The sequence below is a fragment of the Varanus komodoensis genome, unplaced genomic scaffold, assembly GCF_004798865.1.
Source record: "Varanus komodoensis strain SLA01 unplaced genomic scaffold, ASM479886v1 scaffold8, whole genome shotgun sequence".
Classification (NCBI taxonomy): Eukaryota; Metazoa; Chordata; class Lepidosauria; order Squamata; family Varanidae; genus Varanus; species Varanus komodoensis.
The window spans coordinates 34,189,142-34,209,069 of NW_025336481.1; the positions used below are offsets into that span (position 1 = coordinate 34,189,142).

Here is a 19,928-nt window from a genome sequence, read left to right on the forward strand (position 1 = left end):
TTCTCTCTCACACAAGCAGCTACAGTCCCAAGTATTTGCTCTGAAGGGTTGGAAATCCTCCAGAACAGCAATTGCCTAGTTCTGGAGAGAATGGGAGAAAAAGAAATTGATAAAAATCTGTCTCTCCTGTGCCATGTGCAAGTCTCTAATCCACAAAGAAAGAAGTCCACTAGATCATCTGATTACAGAAGGAGCCCTTGAGACTCAGTATGGTGTGCTGGACTAGAGATCTGGGAGATATGGGTTCTAGACTACACTTGGCCATGAAGCTTACTGGGTGACTTTGTACCAATCACAGACTCTCTGTCTAACATACCTTGCAGAGTTGCTGTTATAAGCATAAATTGAGTTATGTAAGCCACTTTGAGTTTCTCACATGAGGAAAAAGAAGGATGTAAGTACAATGTAATAGTAGTAGCAGTGATAGTAATAATCTATTTATAAGGCAGCCACTCTGGATCCAAATCATATTAGTAATAAGTGACATTTTAAAAATATGTAACATTTTAAGTAACCTGCTGGTGAAATGCTATAAGCTATAATTTTGCCCCAAAGAATATGAAATATTTCATTTTATCAGCACAATAAATGAATCTGTTATTTGAGGGCTAGAAAAACTGTTAATGCATGCATATTTTAAGAAAGCAAAACAGCAGTAAAGAAGTGAGAGCAATGCCTCTAATAGCCAGGAGGACAACAACAAGAAGATTGGAAAGCGACACTAATTTTGATTATTAATTCTAAGTAAACATTTTAAAAATTAATTTTATAGGCAATAAACAGAATAATCTTAGAATTAAGTATTTTGAAAGGTAAATCTTTGAAAGAACCAAAGCAGTTACTTAATGAATTTTAAGCTACTCAAAGAACACAAAAGTTATTGGAGAGAAAGTAAGTCTGCAGATTAAGATCCTTTATTGTAAGGTTTCTAAGGTATTATTTGGTAATGTACCTTTGACAGCAATCCATGTTCTTGGCTATTAATCCTACTAGGCCAGATTTCCCTGCTATTCAGAGCAGCTGTGTCACTTTTCACTTTTGGACTTGTTGTAACATCCATGTCTGAAACCTGTCCTTGAGAAGCTGAGTTCCCTAGTTTGTCCTCAATGCAGGGCCGAGCTCTCAGACTAAAAGATACCTCCTTTATCAAATAGTTTAGTAAGTTAGATGAACACACACTTCTGCTAAGCATAATTTTAAACTTAAAAACTGCTGGCTACTCAATTTCTGATTTATCAACATACCATACTATTTAAATCACATCATTAATCTATTTCAATTTTTATTTTCTGCAAAATGTGAAGACCAGTGATTAGTATCCAGAGGACATGTGTGCACAAGAGTTTCTCTGAACTTCCCTGTGTACAGGTTCTTCCCCCACATTTCTCAACTGGCTTTTAAATTCCCAACAGCTGAAAAAGCAGTTTGGCAGTTTGGCAGCAGGCCAACTGAAAATAGTGAGTATCATGCTATTTTGCAGGGTGAAGGTAGATACATTGGATCCTCAACCTGTCTGGCAAACTTAAGGAATTAAAACTACTTTGGGAACGTAATGGAGAGATATACCTAATCAGAAAAACTCTAATGCACACATGGTTGGCACATATTCCTCCTAGACTGTGACCAATATATTAATTAGGGAAGAATCCTACAATGCAAAAAGTTATCCTACATATGCAAAACACTTAACAAATCAAACATGTAAACATGAAGTAGTAAGGACTGGTTCATACATTACTAATATCAGTGTGGGAGTTACTGTGAAATGGCTTTCCCCACTTTGATTGCAGTAATGTTTGAAGTCAATACAAATAGAAGCAGCAATGTAGTTAACTCCCACGTTCAATGACGAGGGACAGAAAATTTCCCTATGCTTTATTTTTCCATGAAAAATGTTTCTTTTCACAGGCTCATTAGGGAAAAAAATCAATGTGTGTTGATTTTAAATACAATGCTAAGGAAGCTTAACAGTTTTAAAGTTGTAATTCAATATTTTTCAGACAATTATCCCTAGCAAGTATGTGAAAGAATACATATATGTCAATCAATTATATATAACCCTCAGTGTGAAATGGAAATATTAGTGACTGTGAAAGGGAAGGTACCTAAACAACCTCAGTGGAAGACAGTTGAACTCTGTAGAAACAGATGAGTGGTTGTCAATGTATCATGCACAGTCCTTTGTTACTAAAAGCCAATTCTTTTGTCAGTTATCAGTATTTTTCCTTAAACAATTTAAATGTAGTACAGCCCTCAGTTCACAGCCCAACAACAAATCATGGGTTCGTTTCAAGGATTCCTCATGTTTAACAAAGTGTAGTTTGTTAGTGTGCCTGGGATCAGAGAACATTAAGACTCACATTTCAATGACAACCCATAGTCAACCACTGAGCATATGTATTTTTGTTGACTGTATTCAACTGGTAACTTTAATTTTTTTAAGTATTCCAATAAAATATTTATATAATATATAACATTTAAATTACACAAAGTGTGACTTAAGGTCAAATACTTAACAGGCCAAAAATGAACATGGCATAGGGATTTTTTTAAAGCTCTATTTACTAAATCAAGCAAAATAAAAATTCTAAATTAGCTTTCTCTTATGTTACCAGCATATTTTCCCACACAAACTGAAAATTGCTTTGCAAATAATTCTATGCAATTTTACTTAATTTTCACTGGAAAAAAATCCGAGGCAGACTGAAAGTTTTCCAGTACAAATTAACTGCAAAGAAAACCCTGTATTAGAAAACTTCCTAATTCTGACTTTCAAGAAAATCCCCATTTCTGGTTATTTTCTGTAATACAGAAACTAAAATCCAATTAGCATTCCATGTACATAGAAACTTGTGCCCAGTTCAAGGGTCAATGACAACTTTCTACTGAATACTTATTTGTTTTAAATTGTATTCAAGAATACTAAACATTTTTTTTGTCATGAGATATATCATTCTAAAGAAAGCAAATGCTAGAATGTTGAATGTTTGCTTAGATCTGTGATATTCTATCTCATGTTCTGTAATTTACCACTCCCGTCACTTTTCTCCTACACCACCAAGCCAATTAAACATATGAAAGTTTTCCAAACAGCAAATGAATGGAAACAATGAGTAGGTAGAGGAAAAGTTAAGACTCGGTACAAGTTAAGCCGAATACTTTTCCCCTGAAATAATTTGGTGATCTGTGTTAAGTAATCCATAGGCTCTAGAGTCGTAAGGAACAGTTACTCTGGATTTACCTAGATCCAGAGTTTTATTAGATTTTTTTTATTCTGCCCCATCAGCTATAAGGCTCCGAGTGGCCTATAAATAAAAATATAAAATAAAAATATAGCATTAATGGGCAACTAAAAATTATTATGTTTATATACTCCACTGCAAGCCAAGACACAGGAAAGAATGCAGTTTGGTTTCCCAGTATGTTCAGTACTTAACCCTTTCACCCTTCATTCATCAGTTAGTCTCATTTATCAGGATGGAAGTGGGGAATCTGGGGAGGTGATTGTGAAAACATTCATTTGTATATGGGAAATTTGGGTCAGGAAGGAGAATGGTGTAATTTTGAAAGAAAACAATTATTTAGTCATTATTCATATGTACTTCTATTTGACTCCTCTAAAAACCAGTAAAATTATTAAACAAAAAAGAAAAAGAAACCTTTAATCAATGTTTTTTCTTCCAAATACAACAGACAACACAGCAATCATATTAGTATTATAGCTCAAAACTCAGACTACTAAAAGAAGACAAGTTAGGATGCCTACATGTATACATCCTCTGAGAATGACTGGTCAACAAAGAACTAAGGCTGCAATCCTAAGCACCTTTCTTGAGAGCAAGTCCAGCTGAGCTCACTGAAACATACTTTAGAGTAAATATGCATAGAATTGTAAATATGTACTGTATGAACTGGTGATATTCCCTTTAGATGTGAGGGGGATAATTATTGTAAAAGCAACAGCAAGGCACCAAATAGGAAAGGCAAACAGCTTGTAATACATGACCCTGAAGAAAATCTTATGCAAAGGCTATGCAGTGAAGAAAGACTCACACAATTCTGCTGTACGGCTTTAAACTTGTCCAAGCTTAATGTGATCCCACAAATTGATAAACTTTAAGGGGTTTGGCACTGTTACTTTTGGAACTGAAGAGGGACTCTTTAGGTCTAGAACTTGCTGGTGTGAGGAAAGTTCTGTCTTAAGAAATCAAGAAAAATTAACTAGTCTTTCTGCGGTACATGTAGAAGTAAAAAATGAATTTGATCCCAAAAGGTACCATGTACAAGACATTTCTGCTCCCATTTTCTACTGTAGCCTCCTGTACCACATTCCATGCCATTGCAGAAGGTACCTAATCTCTACCAGTGTTCTTGAGAACAAGCTGCAAGTGGGAAGGAGAAGGCAGAAAAGACAAGCTCTTGTTTCGCAGTAACTGGCATCAAAGCCATCATGATTCAAAATTGTGAAATTTATTAAGTTTATAAAAAGTGTAGCTTACTTATAAGCTTGTTCATCTAAAAATGAGATTCAAAACATTAGTTATCTGCAGAGAAAAGCATCTTCAACTTAGCACCTTAATTACTAAAAAGCAACTTACCGTTGCATCTGAAACGTCAGACTGCACATCTACGTTTAGCGATGTGCTCTCAGCTACAGAACCAGATCCCACAGCTGAATCTATAGTCCGACCATCCTCCTCATTTTCTCTAGCCTGAAATATTTTAGTGGCATAAACAAAGAACTATATAAATGGAGTAGTAAAAGTAAGGTTATGGGGAAAGCATTACATATTAAATCCATCCCTTACACTATTATCAAGAAGTCTGTCTCACTGTTTGAACATTTAGGTTTTCAAACTTACTAGCATCTTCTGCAAAAATTTCAGATAAGATTTCTCCTGTTCTTTCAGATGATCAATAAGATGTGATAAACGTTCGACATTAGCAGACCTCTCATTTTTCTCAACAAGATCATCCCGCATAGAACTGGCTTTTGCAATATAATCACGGATTTGAACTAATCTGCTTACAATCTGAAAAAGTAAATTGACAAAAATGAATTTCTAATGCAAAAATACCACAGTGATGTTCTGAATGTAAGTCCTCCCATAAAACAAATAGGTGAAAATTTAAATCTCACAAGTCCAGATTTGTGGGTTGAGCCAGCATATCAAAACGCCCCCACAAAGTTTTACTGACCAAAAGACATGGCACAGGTAGAATCCAAGTTAACAGTCTAAGGATGTCAGTGTGAACTGTTACTGGTAATTATATATACCACATATAGGCCCTAACAAGTGTGTACCACTATGACTAATATTTTAACAGTACAATACTATGTACATTTATTTTAATTTCACAAGTCTTAGTCCCACATAAGCAGGTATAAATTTGCAGCCTAAGTATTTATGCATGGTTTTAAACACTACAATGAGATATTCAATTAACCCAGGCACACAATGTTCATTCGAATTAAAAGGACTTGCACCCAAGCCTCTGCAGGGGTAGGCAATGTGGCTCCTGCTGGTATCAGTATACTCTTGCATACCAAGCTACCCTACAATTCCTAGAATTTTTCCCCTTTCTTTTTCTGGGATCACATTAAAGCCTAGCTGCTCCCATCTTGTTCATCCATGAGGGCTCCTTGACTGCACATGAAGCACAAAGAAATTCTTAGGAAATAAAGGCTATAAACAGCTGCAGGCAGATTCTTTTATCTGCAGCATGCCAATTTTCAAGTGGTGCAAAAGACAGTTTCTTGAAGTGTAAAGTGTCCTCACAGGGCCCAAAAGATAGAGAAGAGATTGGCAACCTTATGCCTTCCAGTTATTTTGCACTACAACTTGCACGATCCATTACTTTGCTATGATGACTGGCTCCTTCAAGGATGCACACCTTAATGTGATGAAGTGGATGAAGGGTGTCAGGGAAGCCAAGAGCAATGTCATCAGGAGGCCAGAATCTCTCACTAGGCTGGTCTCCTAGCAAGCTCACCCAAGTCAGAATGGTCAAAGTTGAGACTAAGCAGACTAAGATGTACCTATCCTCTTCAGGAGTAACAGTCACATCAGCAGAAGGGAATGGATCTCTCTAACAGTGATGGAAGTGGAGACACTCCTGAAGGGCAGATACTGGGCAGCAGTAGTTGAAGGAGACACTGGTGGAGGATCTTTCACAAACAACAGCACTGATGTTCAAACTAACTCTGGATAGTACTAAGCAGAAGGTGCCAATACCAAACGACTTCTGCTTATTCTTACCTTGCAAACCCTAAGATGAAACAATCCAAAATGAAACAAGAGATAGAAGATTAGACCCTCAGAATGGAAGGTTCTCAATCAGCTATGGGCGAAGTGCAAAGGACAAGGATGAATAGTGCTAATGATGTGAGTAGATCAAAGGAAGTCTATTGGCTGACATCCACAAGGTGAAAGCAAAGTCCAATGTGATACAACTCAGGACATTAGAACATGGGACATGAATCAGAACAAACTGGAAACCATTAAGCAAGAAATAAAACATTTCATTCACACTTCTTAGTATGAGTGAACTAAAGTAGACAGAAATGGAACATTTTCAGTTAAAACAACACAAAGTGCTTTACTCTGGAAATGGCAAACTCAGAAGACTGGCTCTAATACTGAAACAAGATGTGGCACAGGAAGTAAAAGGTTATAATGCAAATAGCCAATCAAAAATTATTGACCAGAATTTGTGGATATTCTATTAACAGAACCATCTATGCTCCAACAAGAGATTTGGAAGAGGAAGAAAACAAATTTTTGTTCAAGAGAAAATTGGTAACAACTGAAAGCAAGAAATGCTGATAATCCTTGTTAACTGGAATGCAACAATAGACAACATAGCAGAATCTTATGGCATAGGAGAATTTGTCCTGGGGTAAGAAATGAAGGAGAACAGCTAAAAGCATTTTGTGATGACACCGACCTGATTATCACAAATACGTACTTCAAACAACTGAACAGACAACTGTATACATGGCCACCACCTGAGAGACAAAAAAAATCAGAGTGAAGCTAAGAAAGATCACCATCAGAAGCATAGTGCCAAATACTAGTTAAGTAACATCCCTAAGGAATTTAACATCCACACAAATAACATATTTGCATGGCTCTATTTAGAGAATGAGAAAGAGAAAGGAAAAAAAGACCATGAAATTGAAGGGAAATTCAAAGCTAGATTAGGGATGATAAAATAGAAAAGGAAAACACACTACCTGACCAGGAAAAAATAAAAATAAAGAGAGGTTGGAAAGACTACACAAAAGATAGATTACTTCAAAAAGGAATACGATGAAGAAGACACTGCAATATTAGAAAGCAAATGGAAAACTTCTCTGAAAGCATTTCAAAGAAATAAAGCACCCAAAGTAGATAGGATACCAACTGAACTATCCCAAGCATCAGAAACTAAATTAGTCTAAATTCTTACAAGAATATGCCAACAAATATGGCAAACAAAACAGTGACTCACAGATTGGAAATATTCAATATATGTTCCAAATTCCAAGAAAGGAGATGCAAAAGAATACAGCAACCATAGGACCGTTACACTAGTTTTCTATGTGAGCAAAGTGATGTTCAAAGTGTTGCAACAAAGAATACCACCCTATATGGAGAGAGAAATGTCCATTCAAGCTGGATCCTGAAAAGAAAAAGGCACTCAAGACCATACTGCAAATATATATTAGCTACTGGTGTGCACAAAAAAATTTCAGAAGATCATCTGGTTTATATACTACAGCAAAGCCTTTGATTGTGTGGACTGTGAGAATCTAGGAAAGGTCCTAAAAGAAAGAGGATCACCTCAGCTCTCAATTGCCCTGATGTATAACCTATATTGTGGCCCAAAAGCTAGTCAGGACATAGATTGTACAATTAGAATGGTTTCCCACAGGCAAAGGCATCAGAAAAGGGTGTATTTTATCTATCTTTTCAGTCAATATGCAGAACATATCGCAAGAAAAGCTGGATTTGGATCAGAGAAAGGAGTGAAAATTGGCAGAAGATTCATCAATGATTCAAGATATGCAGATAATACCATATTATTGGCAGAAAGCAGCAACTAAAGTCAAAAAAGCAGCTGCAAAAGCAGGACTAGAATTGAACATTAAGAAAACAAGAATCATGACTACAGAAGAATTACAGAACTTCTACTGTTAATTAGAAATTGAAATTGCTAATTATTTTACATACCTTGGCTCAGTCATCAGTTCAAATGGAGACTGAAACCAAGAAATTTGAGAAGGGCAGCAATGAAGGAACCAGAAAAGATAATCAACAGCATTTCATCAGAGCCAAGATCATTCTCACTATTGTATAACCCAGTTACTGTGCATGGTGAGAAAGCAGGGCAGTGAAGAAAGCTGACAGGAAGAAAATTGATGTATTTGAAATACAGTGCTGAAGGAGAGCTTTATAAATGTCTGGCACAGATGAGTGAATCCTAGATCAAATCAAGCTAGAGCTTCCTCTAGAAGCAAAAATAAGGAAACAGAGGTTGTCATGCTTTGGGCATATCACCAAAAATCAAGATTTACTGCAGAAGATAATCATGCTAAAGAAAGTTTAAATAGTGGCAATATTAGAAAATTAAAATATTAGAAAATATTAAAAAGAAAGTCCAAAGCTAAAGAAGAGGAAGACAAAATTTGACTGCATAACAAAAGCCACAGCCTTGAATTTAGTGGAGGTGATGCAGGGCTGTCCTGGCCAGGACATTTTAGAAGTAATTCATAAAGTCATCATAAGGTACAGACAACTTGTCAGCACATATCAACAATAATGCTGTATGGAGTTGATTGGTACAGTAGTCCAAAACATCTGGAGGGTGCCAGGTTACCTACCCCTCTGCTAGAATCAAACTATCATTCAGTCAAGGTATACTTTTTAAAATAAAACAAAAAAATCATGTGAAATACATTTCTAACAAAGATAATACCACATATGTATCTTGCCTCCACTTATATCTGTAATAAACTTCCTAGAAAGTACATACTGATTATGCATTACATTAAAGACCTTCTTTAAGATGAATCAGATAAATGAACAACAAATAGTACCTGACTACTGTCCACAGCAGGTTCACCTCTTCCATCTTCTTCAATTGAAAATGGACAATTCTGTAGTAAATCCTTACTCAAGGTAGCTGTCAATAAATCTTTATATTGTGATGATCTACCACTTTCTTGTGTTTGAGAACCTGTTGCAGCTTCTTTGTCTTTGTTAGTATTAATCTGCAGTGACAGGAAGTTGAATGGCTTTCTGTTTTCATTAAGTTGGCGTTTGTTGTTAGCAGCTGTTGCTCTGCCCTGAGAATCACTTCCAATACTTCTCTACACAAGAGTGAAATACAAAAAATATGTATGGTTCTTTCAAACCTCACTCCAATGCAGCTCTTAAGTTAAGCTATCTGGTGGTGTGCTGTTGGATAAAAGTATGCAAACAGCCATTTTTCCTCCAAATTTTTCCACCTCCTTTTTCTCTTTCATTCTCCCATTTAAACTTCCCTGGTTCTCCATTTCCTTCCTACCACAGGTATGAAAATGTGGTGATGAAAAGCATCACTGAAGTGAGACGATGTAGTAACCTGGCCACACTCTCTACAGACTAGCAGCAACCTGAGTAATTTCCCATGTGTCCGTAAGTATTCTTTTCCTCTATCTGGGTGGCAGACAGGGTGGGGGTTGGGGAGAACAAACAGAATAGAGAACAAAGGAAGGTACACTACACCAAACAGTAGCAGAAGCCCTTACTAGCTTTTTCCATAATTACATTTTTAAAAAGCATATCTGCAGCCTTATTGTGACAACAAGGAAAGCTAAGTGATGCTGTGAAAAGCTAAGTGCCTGTCTGTGGACCCAGCATCTACCCTTCTCTTGTTTCTTAAAGACATTAACATTTGTATGTAGATTTCATTTGCTTTAGTAAATGCAAAAGCACAAACCTGATCCAAATCACTGAAGTTTATTCTTTGTTTAAGTTTCTCCAATTCTGCCTGCTCAGGGACAGACATTTGAGTCATGTACCTCGTGTGAGGAAAGCTATGAGGAGTTTTTGACTTCCTTCGTCCAGTTCCTGGTGAGGATTCCGGAGAGATATCATTGGTAAGTCTTGTCTCACTTTCACCAGGAACTTTTTTCCTGTTCTTTTCTGAAGATCTGTTTGGTCTCTTCGGCTGACTACCCCACCCCTAAAAAAGACCAAATACACAAAATATGAATTGAACCAAAACAACATACACACACTGCAATTACTGACATCATTATTACTGGGCAAAAGGAGTTTCTCAGTGTTAGATTCTTAGCAAAGTATCAATATCACTGCACAGAAACTACCAGAAGCATTTTAATAAACATAAGCATTGTTCTACTTTCACTTTATAGTATTCATTCTATTACTATCTCCTGACATTGTCAGTAACATCATAATATTGATTTCAAGGTTGCATTTTAATAACTTATCTCTATTTTGGTGGATGAGGCTCTTTAAGGAGTCCAAATTATAAAGCACTATGTTTTTTCTAAAACCAATCAGTCATTTTATGCTGATGTCAATAAGACCTTGACATCACAACTACATTGCAACAAATAGATCAGAACTTTTAGTTATACCGTGTTATTCAATCTATCATCAAGGCTCTCATTACTCCAGTTGGGTAAGTCACGATCATCCATTCCTTCTTCAAAAGGACTGCCTCCTGCTGCCATGTCATATAATAAACCACTAACAATGAATATCTGCAAAAGATAAACACACTTAGTGACTCAATCTTCCAACCTGCAATGACATTTAGACATTGGGTCAGTCCAGATGTAAAAGAAAACCATTCTTTCTTGCTATTTGAACAAGCCTGCACAAGTCCTAGGCTTGCACAAGCTCATTCAGTTGCAACAGGAAACCATGGTTTCTTTTATGTCTAAACTAGACCACTTTCATTAATGTTAAATCTTAAACAAGTTTAAAAATCAAAAGAACATAAAAGTATTTCAGGAAATAGTATTCAAAGCACAGCACAAATGATGGCGGAGGAGTGGCAGGGGCTATTTTTGCCTACCCATCCTGCAGATTTGAAGGGAGAAGGAAGGAGGCAGGAGAAGGCTCAGAGTATCTCATATCCCGCCCTCTCCAATCTCCTCCCACACAATGTCCCCTTTCTTCCTCTTCCAAGTCACTTTCTAACCTTGGTGGACACCTGGCAAGATGTCTGACTGCCCTTTCTGAGATCAGAACACAGTTTCTGACCTTAAAAGTGGAAATCCAAATAAGTCTATGGTTCCTAGGACACTTGCCCATGGACTACATGATGGCTCTCTTAACAGTGCAGGTCTGTACATTCTTTCTTACTCAGAAGTCCTACTGAATTCAACAGGATAACCTTGCATACAAGATTGCAAACCTAAGATTGCTAAGCACTGAGGTACCTTATTCAGAAACGGTAAAAACATTCTGTGTTCTAACAATACCTTAACTGCTTTTCTTAAAATCCAACAAACCTAAATCCTTAGCAAATATATGTAAATAAACCGTACTTTAGGCTACCAAGATTTCATGTGTACATGCATTTGCATTTTCTTTACTTGATTCTTCAGCTTGTCTTTTCCTGTTCACCATCCAAGCAGCTATTTTCAGATGAATCCTCTTATAAAAGCTTTACTGCCCTGCCATGATCTTTTAACTTCTATGAGATGGCACCTAGGTTGGCACTAATATCCTATACAAGCCCATGCTACCTCACCAAAACAGGGTAAAACAAAAACATGTGCTAAATGGAAAAGTACCAAGTGATCTAACAAGTTTATCTTCAATGGTTATCAAACTCATTAGAGTATAATTAATAGCCTCCATTTTTATGTTTCAAGTGGTTTTAAATTCTATTTAAAATCTCACAGTTTTTTAAACAAAAATGTCAAGTCCAAATAACTCTTTCAATATCAGACACAACAAAGATATAAAGAATATATGGATTTTTTTAAGCTCTGCAATTTTTATTAACTGATGTCACATGTAATGACACAGTTAAAGCACAGTTCAATGCCATAAGCTGCTGTCATCAAATATGGACAGCAATGTAAGATCACATTGTGCAATGTAAGATTCCAATAAGCTGTTGGCAACATCTAAGGTCAGATCCAATAACTAACTGGTCACCTTATTCTACCACATAGAAAAAGTCTATGTCAATAGAGAAAAAGTTATCACAATAGCCTTTGACAACAAACCTCTACATATTGTTATGAATTAGGGATTGAACAATAAAAAGTTAAGGGAAACAGGCATACTGCTGTAAAAGACCTAACAATATTTTCAAGTATATTCTTTGTTAATACACACAGAGAGTGAAATGGCTAGAGACGAGCTGGTTCGCATGAAGGGTTAATTTACCCACAGAAGTTGGCACACTGGGCCAAATACCTGGTTTGCCATGGGTTGTCAAGCCATGTGAAGCTAGGTGGCCGGAGCTGTTTGAGGATAAAAATAACCCTAAAACAAGGTATTTGCAGTTTGAGGGTTGTCTAATTCTCAACAACCTTGCCACCCAAGTTTGTATGACATGAAAACCCATGGCAGGTCTGGTACACACAACACAACAGCTCCATGGGTAAATTAACCCACAGTGGGTTGTCATATCATGCAAAGCAGGTTAACAAGGAGGAAATAGCTGGAGACTCTTGCTGAAGGTTAAGAGGTCCTTTGACAAAAGAACATTCCTTCCTTACCCCATCCCCATTTTAGACAGTGGAAAAAGAAAATGTGTCTGTTAAAATCAAACTGGGAAGAGATCCAGTGAATGGTATTTTGGATTATGCAAGCTATGCAAGCTAACAGCAAACTGGGGCTGCTAGCTCTCTCCCAAAAGACTTGATGTGCAGTAGCTTCAGGTGTTTTTTAGGAATCTATGTACATCTAAAAATAAATGTAAATATCACAAAATGCCAATAAGTCAGAAGTTTTCTTCTAAAAATTAAGTAAGCATTGCAGCCCTAATACCCCTCACCACCTGAAGTGGGAGTGAGATGGACAGTTTCACCAGGAATCTTAACTAAATGAACAAGAATGGGTTGTTAATCAATGATCAATGCTACAACTGGATGTTCACCCCCTCTTTCAATAAATCCCAAACCAACACTAATATTTAATCAGAATGAACAAAGAATCTTTTGCAGTCAGCAATTAAAGTTTACTTGCTAAACATTTACACATAACTACATCAGCCTGATTTATAGCCATCCACAGAGTTCTCAAAACAAAAGTCATGGATGTTCTTTAACCTTTAAAAACTGTTTTCATTTATACAGAAACATTTGCAATCTTTGGAATCTATATACTACCTATATTTGTCATTTCTACTGTTAGAGTGTGGTATTTCTCACCATGCTGCTGAAGATCTGAGGAAAAAGATCAACTGCACATAAAGTTACTATTACAAAGAGTTGTGAAATGTACTGTGCAGATATGTTTAGGACAAAACTGCCTGCAGCTAAATTCCAATTTTCAAATGGGCTTATGCCAGTGGAAAATAAAAAAGGTAACCAAAGGTATACAGCGTTAAATTGGAGTCTACAAAAATCTGACTAGACTGCTTTGCAATATGTACCTCATCCTTAGGAATTTATCCACTGGCCATCATTGAGAAACTATGAAACTGAGCTACTTTTTATAGTCACATAAATATACTTACTCTTTCTATCATGTACCATACAAAGGTGGAATGCATGGAAGTTTGCTTTGGTCCTGATCTAGTTTTTTAAGCAAAACTATAAATAAGAAATGCAGCATGTGGACAAAGGAAGAGATCTAAACTTCATAATCCCTTTGGCCAATCCTAAGCAAACTCCCAACTGCAGCTCAGTACAGGCTTCAAAAGATCAAATAGACAGAATCCCTTCCCAAGCCCATTCAGCCAAGCTTTGAGACAGATTAACAGCACAGAGGTTAGGCCTATGAACCTTCCACCTAACCAGACACCAAAAGGGAGACAATCACACGAAGGGCCGTTTTCTTCCTGTGTTCTTCCAAGTGTTCTGCTGTGCAGGATAAGCTGTCCCGATCTTGCAACGAACCGGAATTAAAGAGCGCCCCTTCAGCCTTTTTTAACGCTCCTCTCCTATTACTGTCACTGCCAAGGACGGGCGTACCTGTCTTTTACCAGGTAAAAAATGTGCAGGTCGAAAAATAAAAATCGGTTAGCGGGGCGGAGTCACCGGAACAGAGAGCCCGCTCCTTCCCTTAGACTGGCGGCAAAGTCCAGATCACGGAGGGAGGAGGGGAGTCGGGCAAGACAAGCAGTCTGGCGTTATGCCAGTTAGGAAAGCGAAGGCGCCTTAGAAACAAGGTACCACTACCTACCTACCGAGCGAGCGATCCTCTCACCGCCCAGCAGGTCCAGAGAGAAGCATAGCAGAAACACCGCGTGGGGCCCTTGACAGGGGAGGGAGGCGGGGGCGCGTGGCAAGTAACGTGCGTGAGAAAGGGACACGCCCCCTCATTCCCCCACCCACCGAATGGAAGAAGCCGAGAGAAACGCGCGCGCACCGAGGCCCACACTCCTCATTCTCCTCCTCCTCCTGCGCCCGCATTGTTCGCCACCCTGCGCTCCCCACTTCGGGGGACTCCAAGGCCAACGGTTTGGGGGATGGAGACGAATTACACATCTTCCGCCCTTCTCGACCGTCGTTTACCTGGTCTTTGCCTCAGCCGACTAGTCCTGCGTCCTTTTGGACCTCAATGGTAGAGGAGATAACCGCCTGAAAGAGTTCCTCTCACACACCAGTTCCAACGGCCACCTTCGCCGCCATCTTGGTCTTCTTTCTATTGACGGGAGGGGGGAGGGGGAGGGAGCGGACGGATACACACCGTTACTTAGTAACCTCTTCCAGGGAAACGAAAAGACTCTTCCGCGCAGCGCGTCCCGGCTTCTCCTCTTCCCGCCCCTTCACGTCACGTGGCCAGGGTGGCAACTGCCCTGCCGACCTCCAATGGGTGCCAAGCCAGCGGTCCTGTCTGGAGAGAACTCGCGCGTGGATTGGTGCGGTAATCCCGCTTTAAAAATGATATTTCCCGAAACGCAGTGCGTGGCAGCGCTGCCGTGTTGCGACGAAGAGGTTCTGGGGGAGTACGAATCCGGATAATAAAGCGTTGGCTTCTGGGATATCTAAATGTTTGGGGTAGTTTAAAACTTTTGTCCAGATTTGCTGCAGACTGTTAGCTAGTTCAGAAAGGGCAAGAAGGATTATATCCCATTACATTAAATCTAGGCTGCTTCAGTATTTCAGGTGTGGAGGCTTTAAAGTGCATTAATCAGTTCGGCTTTTTCTGACTCTGATAGCTAGTGCATTATCTGCAATTAACTTTCTGTTTGGCTCAAGCAGGAAAGCAATTTTTTCTTCTGTTTCTGATCTGTACTTCTCAGAGAGTCTGCTTGTACCGAATACAGCCAGAGGCAATTCCCAATATTTAGTATATTTTATGTTTTCAAAATGACAGATCTTGTTCTTACCAGTATCACCCTGGGTGTCTTCAGCATTTTCTGTTAGTACACTCAGGCAAATTAAAGGCTAATTCAAATGTGCTTGCAGAACTCCAACACATACCTTTTTAAGAACAGACCTGGTCAAAATGCCATCTTTCATTTTCCCCCTGCTAGGTGCCTTTCATCTTGTTTCAATCATGTCTTTGTGACTTGTCAATTGATAATAAAAATGTTACAGTACCATGTGACTTTTCAATTTTTTTTCTTATACAAGCTTTATTTTAGGCTGCTTAACTTGAGACAGCAGGAGATGAAGAACCTGATTGAGGTGAATTATCACATTTGCCATCTCTTCCTGCCTGTGGTTGTTACATGCCATCAGGTTATCTTAACAGCAACTTTATGAATGAATGCCTCCCAAAATGTCCTGTTTTTCACAGGCTTGCTCAGTGCTTGTAAACTCAAGGCTGTGACTTTCTTTATGGAATTGTTTCATTTTATATTTGGTCTTCCTTTTCTTCTGCCTTTGCATTATCATCTTCTGTACTGAGTCTTGACATCTTGTGATGTGCCTATAGTATCCGTTTCAGTATGTTTGCTTTCAGGGAAAGTCCTGGCCTGATTTGATTTAAGACCCACTTGCTTTCCTTTGGGTCAGTCCAAAACTCCCCTCCAGTACAATGTTTGGAATGCATCAACTTTCTTCCTCTCAGCTTTCTTTGTTGCCCTTCTTTCACACCCATACATATGAGGGGCATTCAATGTATTCTCGGTATTGGGTTGATTTGCTATGGATGTGGGTAATTTAATTATTTCATTAGCTAATGACACTATCTGAGGGTATACACGCAAAATTTCAAATAAGTGTGATCATTAGTTCCCTAGTAATCCTCAGTGAAAGATGACCATGATGACCGACTTGACAATATTGAAGAAAATCGAGCACTGCACTGTGATTAAGTTCCTTACAAAACAAGGAAAAAGTAAAAAAAAATTCATGAAGAGATTGTGGCCGTTTACCAGGACTCTGCACCTTCATTATCTACTGTTCAAAAGTGGTCAAGTGAATTTAAAAGGGGCAGAGAAAGCACTGAAGACGACCCTCACTCGGGCGGGCCGGTCACTGCCACTATGAAAGAAAATGTGAAAAAAATTGAGAAATTTGTATTGGAAGATGCCCAAATAAAAATCAAAATTTGGGCAGAGATGACAAACCTATCCGTTGGTACCATATTTACTATTTTTTATGACCATCTTAACCTTTCAAAGGTCTGTGCAAGATGGATACCGTGAATGCTCATGGCGCCTCAGAAACAAGTGCGAGTTGAGTGCTGTAGGGAGTTTTTAGAGCTCTATGGTGAAGATCCATCGAGTATTTTCAACCGGATTGTTACTGGAGATGAAACTTGTGTTCATCACTATGACCCTGAAAGTAAGCAGGAGTCCATGCAGTGGCATAAAAAAGGTGCTGACCCTCCGAAGAAATTCAAAGTCACTCCATCGGCTGGAAAAATCATGACCACAGTGCTTTGGGACTCAAAGGGAATTTTATTGATCAAGTACACGAAAAAAGGTGAAACCATAAATGCAGCATCTTATGAAACCACTCTGCGTAATTTAAGAGAAGCAATTAAAGAAAAAAGGCAGGGAAAACTGGCCGTAGGTGTGTTGTTTCTTCATGACAACACACCCATTCACACGGTGTGTGCTTCAAAGGCTGCTGTGTGAGACTGTGGTTTCAAAAAAATAAACCACCCACGCTATAGCCGGACCTGGCCCCCAGTGACTACTATCTATTCCCAAATTTAAAAAAAGATCTTCGTGGAAAGTGATTTTCCGACAATGAAGAGCTCAAGGCAGCAATTAATGCACATTTTTTAGACAAGGAGGAAGGGTATTTTTTACAGGGAATTGAAAAGTTAATTTCTAGATGTAATAAGTGTATTGAAGTTATGGGGCATTACATTGAAAAATAAAAATTATTTCAATTTATTATTCCTTTTTCTTCATGCTGATACCGAGAATACATTGAACGCCCCTCGTAGTGATCAGGAAAGCAGTAGTGGTCCTGATCTTGACCTTGGTCTCCAGTGAAATGTATTTAGCCTTCATGATCTTTACTAGTTTCTTCACTGCTGCCCTTCCAAGTCTTACTCTTCTAATTTCTTGTTGCAGTCTGCCTTTGAATGAATGATTGAGCCTTGTTGTTAGTTGTGAAGTCGTGTCCGACCCATCGCGACCCCATGGACAACGTTCCTCCAGGCCTTCCTTTCTTCCACCATCCCCCGGAGTCCACTTAAGCTCACACCAACTGCTTCAGTGTCTCCATCTAGCCACCTCATCCTCTGCCGTCCCCTTCTTCTTTTGCCATTTATTGTTCCCAGCATTAGGCTCTTCTCCAGGGAGTCCTTCCTTCTCATTAGGTGGCCAAAGTGTTTGAGTTTCATCTTCAGGATCTGGCCTTCTAAAGAGCAGTCAGGGTTGATCTCTAGGACTGAACGGCTTGATCGCCTTGTGGTCCAGGGGACTCGCAGGTGTCTCCTCCAACACCACAATTCAAATGATTGAGCCTAGATATGCGAAATCTTGTACAATTTCAATTTTTTCAATGTTGAAATTGAAGTCATGAAACTCTGCAGTCGTTACTTCTGTTTTCTAATACTACAGGTTCTTCCTCATAGAATTCCACTTTACAGTAGTCATCCTTTTATCTTTTCATATAGTACTTTTGAAGAATGCTTGTATCTGCTATTTATTTTCTCCTGGTCAGATGGTATATAGGGCTACATGATTTGTATTTTTGCATTCTTTTATCTGGTTTCAGTCCACAGTTCTCTGGATTATGGTCAGTCGAGTTTGGTAATGCAAATCTGTTCCTTGTTTGAACTTTAAATTCCTTGGGAGTTTTATTTAAGTTATGTTTTGACACTATGTATCCGTTAGTCAAAACACATGGTCAGTACCACAATCTTTTTTTTTTTTTTTTGGCAATGCGAATATAACTTCTCCATCTCTTACTTCCAATACATAGTCTATTTGATTTCTAAATACAGTTGTATGATTGGTTGCCTGAAGTATGTATTTATAATAAACAAAATCCTACGAGTCACTCTCCTGCTTCATTTCTGACCTCTAGGCCTAATTATCCCACAACATTGGATTCTGCTTCGTTTTCTACTTTTGTATTACAGTTACCTGTGATTATCACCATGTCTTGTTTTGGTGTTTTTCTTAGTCACTTGCTGAAGAAAAATTCAAAAACTTTTATGTACCTCTTGATAGAGCATAGATTTGAATAATAACTATGTTGCTCGATTTTCCAAGAATTTAGATTGAAATCACTTGGTCAGACTTTGCCTTACAGCTCCTTATGACCTGTGCTACATCTTGCCTTTGTATTAGAGCCACTCTGTTTCTTCCGAGTGTGTGATTCTAGAGTAAAACACTTTGTGTTTGATTGACTGAAAATGTCCCATTCCAGGCCACTTCAGTTTGCTTACACTAAATCCTGCAATGTTTAACTGTTCCATTTCTTGCCTTATGGTTTCCAGTTTAAATTGATTCATACTTCTCACATTCCAATTGTATTTCCATTGATCTAGTCACATAATTAGCACTGATCATATTTGTCCTTTGCACTTCCCCAGCAGCTGATTGAGTGCTTTCCAACCTGAGAATTTGATCTTCTGGCACCATCTCTTGTTTCTTTTGGACTGTTTCATCATAGGGTTTACAAGATAAGCATATTCAGAAGTAGTTTGGCATTGCCACCTTCTGCGCAGTACTAATCAGGGTGAGCTTGAGCATCACTGCCATTGTCTGTGAAAGATCTTCCACCAGTGTCACCTTCAACTACTGTCACTGCCCAGTATCTGCCCTTCAAGAGGGTCTCCACTCCCATCACCATTGGAGAGATCCATTCTCTTCTATTGATGTGACTGTTACTCCATCTTAGTCTGGTGTCTCAGCTTTGACCCCGCTAGGAGACCAGCCTAAGTGAGACATTCTGGCCTTATGTTCACACTGCTCTTGGCTTCTCTGACATTTTCAAACCTGCTCATTGCATTAAGAGGAGGCTATACCCTCTATGGCTACCCAATCAATTGGACTTGAGCCCTCTTGTAGCAAACTGCTTGAGGCATACATTTAAAACTATAACTGCCATCCATGTTTGATTTTACTTTCTTTACTCCCATTCCCCTGAAATGTGCTGTTTGTTCCCGCTTTCTTATTTCCCTTTTTTAATGCCTTTGATTACACTTTTTTGATTCCCTTGTTCTATGGGATTCTGTCTTCAGTTGGTTCTCTTCTTCCAAGTCTATGAGTACTTTCATATGGAAAAGTGTCTCTTCTGCACTACTCCTTTCCAGTGGAATGTGTAAAGTTTTATTCTTGGCGTTTGCGTACACACAGAAGTGGTCATGTGTATGCGTGCG

At 38.6% G+C, this 19,928-nt stretch overlaps 1 protein-coding gene across 11 annotated transcripts in view; it reads right to left on the reverse strand.

Moving 5' to 3' along the window:
• PCM1 (pericentriolar material 1) overlaps window positions 1-14,897 on the reverse strand; it is a 57,151-nt gene extending 42,254 nt beyond the window's left edge. For 3 of the 11 annotated variants that reach the window (XM_044454736.1, XM_044454739.1, XM_044454734.1), the window contains exons 1-7: window positions 14,702-14,866; window positions 10,634-10,759; window positions 9,967-10,212; window positions 9,083-9,355; window positions 4,863-5,033; window positions 4,599-4,712; window positions 953-1,141 (exon numbers count right to left, since the gene is read on the reverse strand). In XM_044454736.1, the coding sequence (XP_044310671.1) occupies window positions 953-1,141; window positions 4,599-4,712; window positions 4,863-5,033; window positions 9,083-9,355; window positions 9,967-10,212; window positions 10,634-10,729 (1,089 nt within the window). In that variant the 5' untranslated portion in view covers window positions 10,730-10,759; window positions 14,702-14,866. The other 8 variants (XM_044454745.1, XM_044454738.1, XM_044454744.1 and 5 more) reach the window with 5 other exon arrangements.
• Window positions 14,898-19,928: the final 5,031 nt, after the last annotated feature.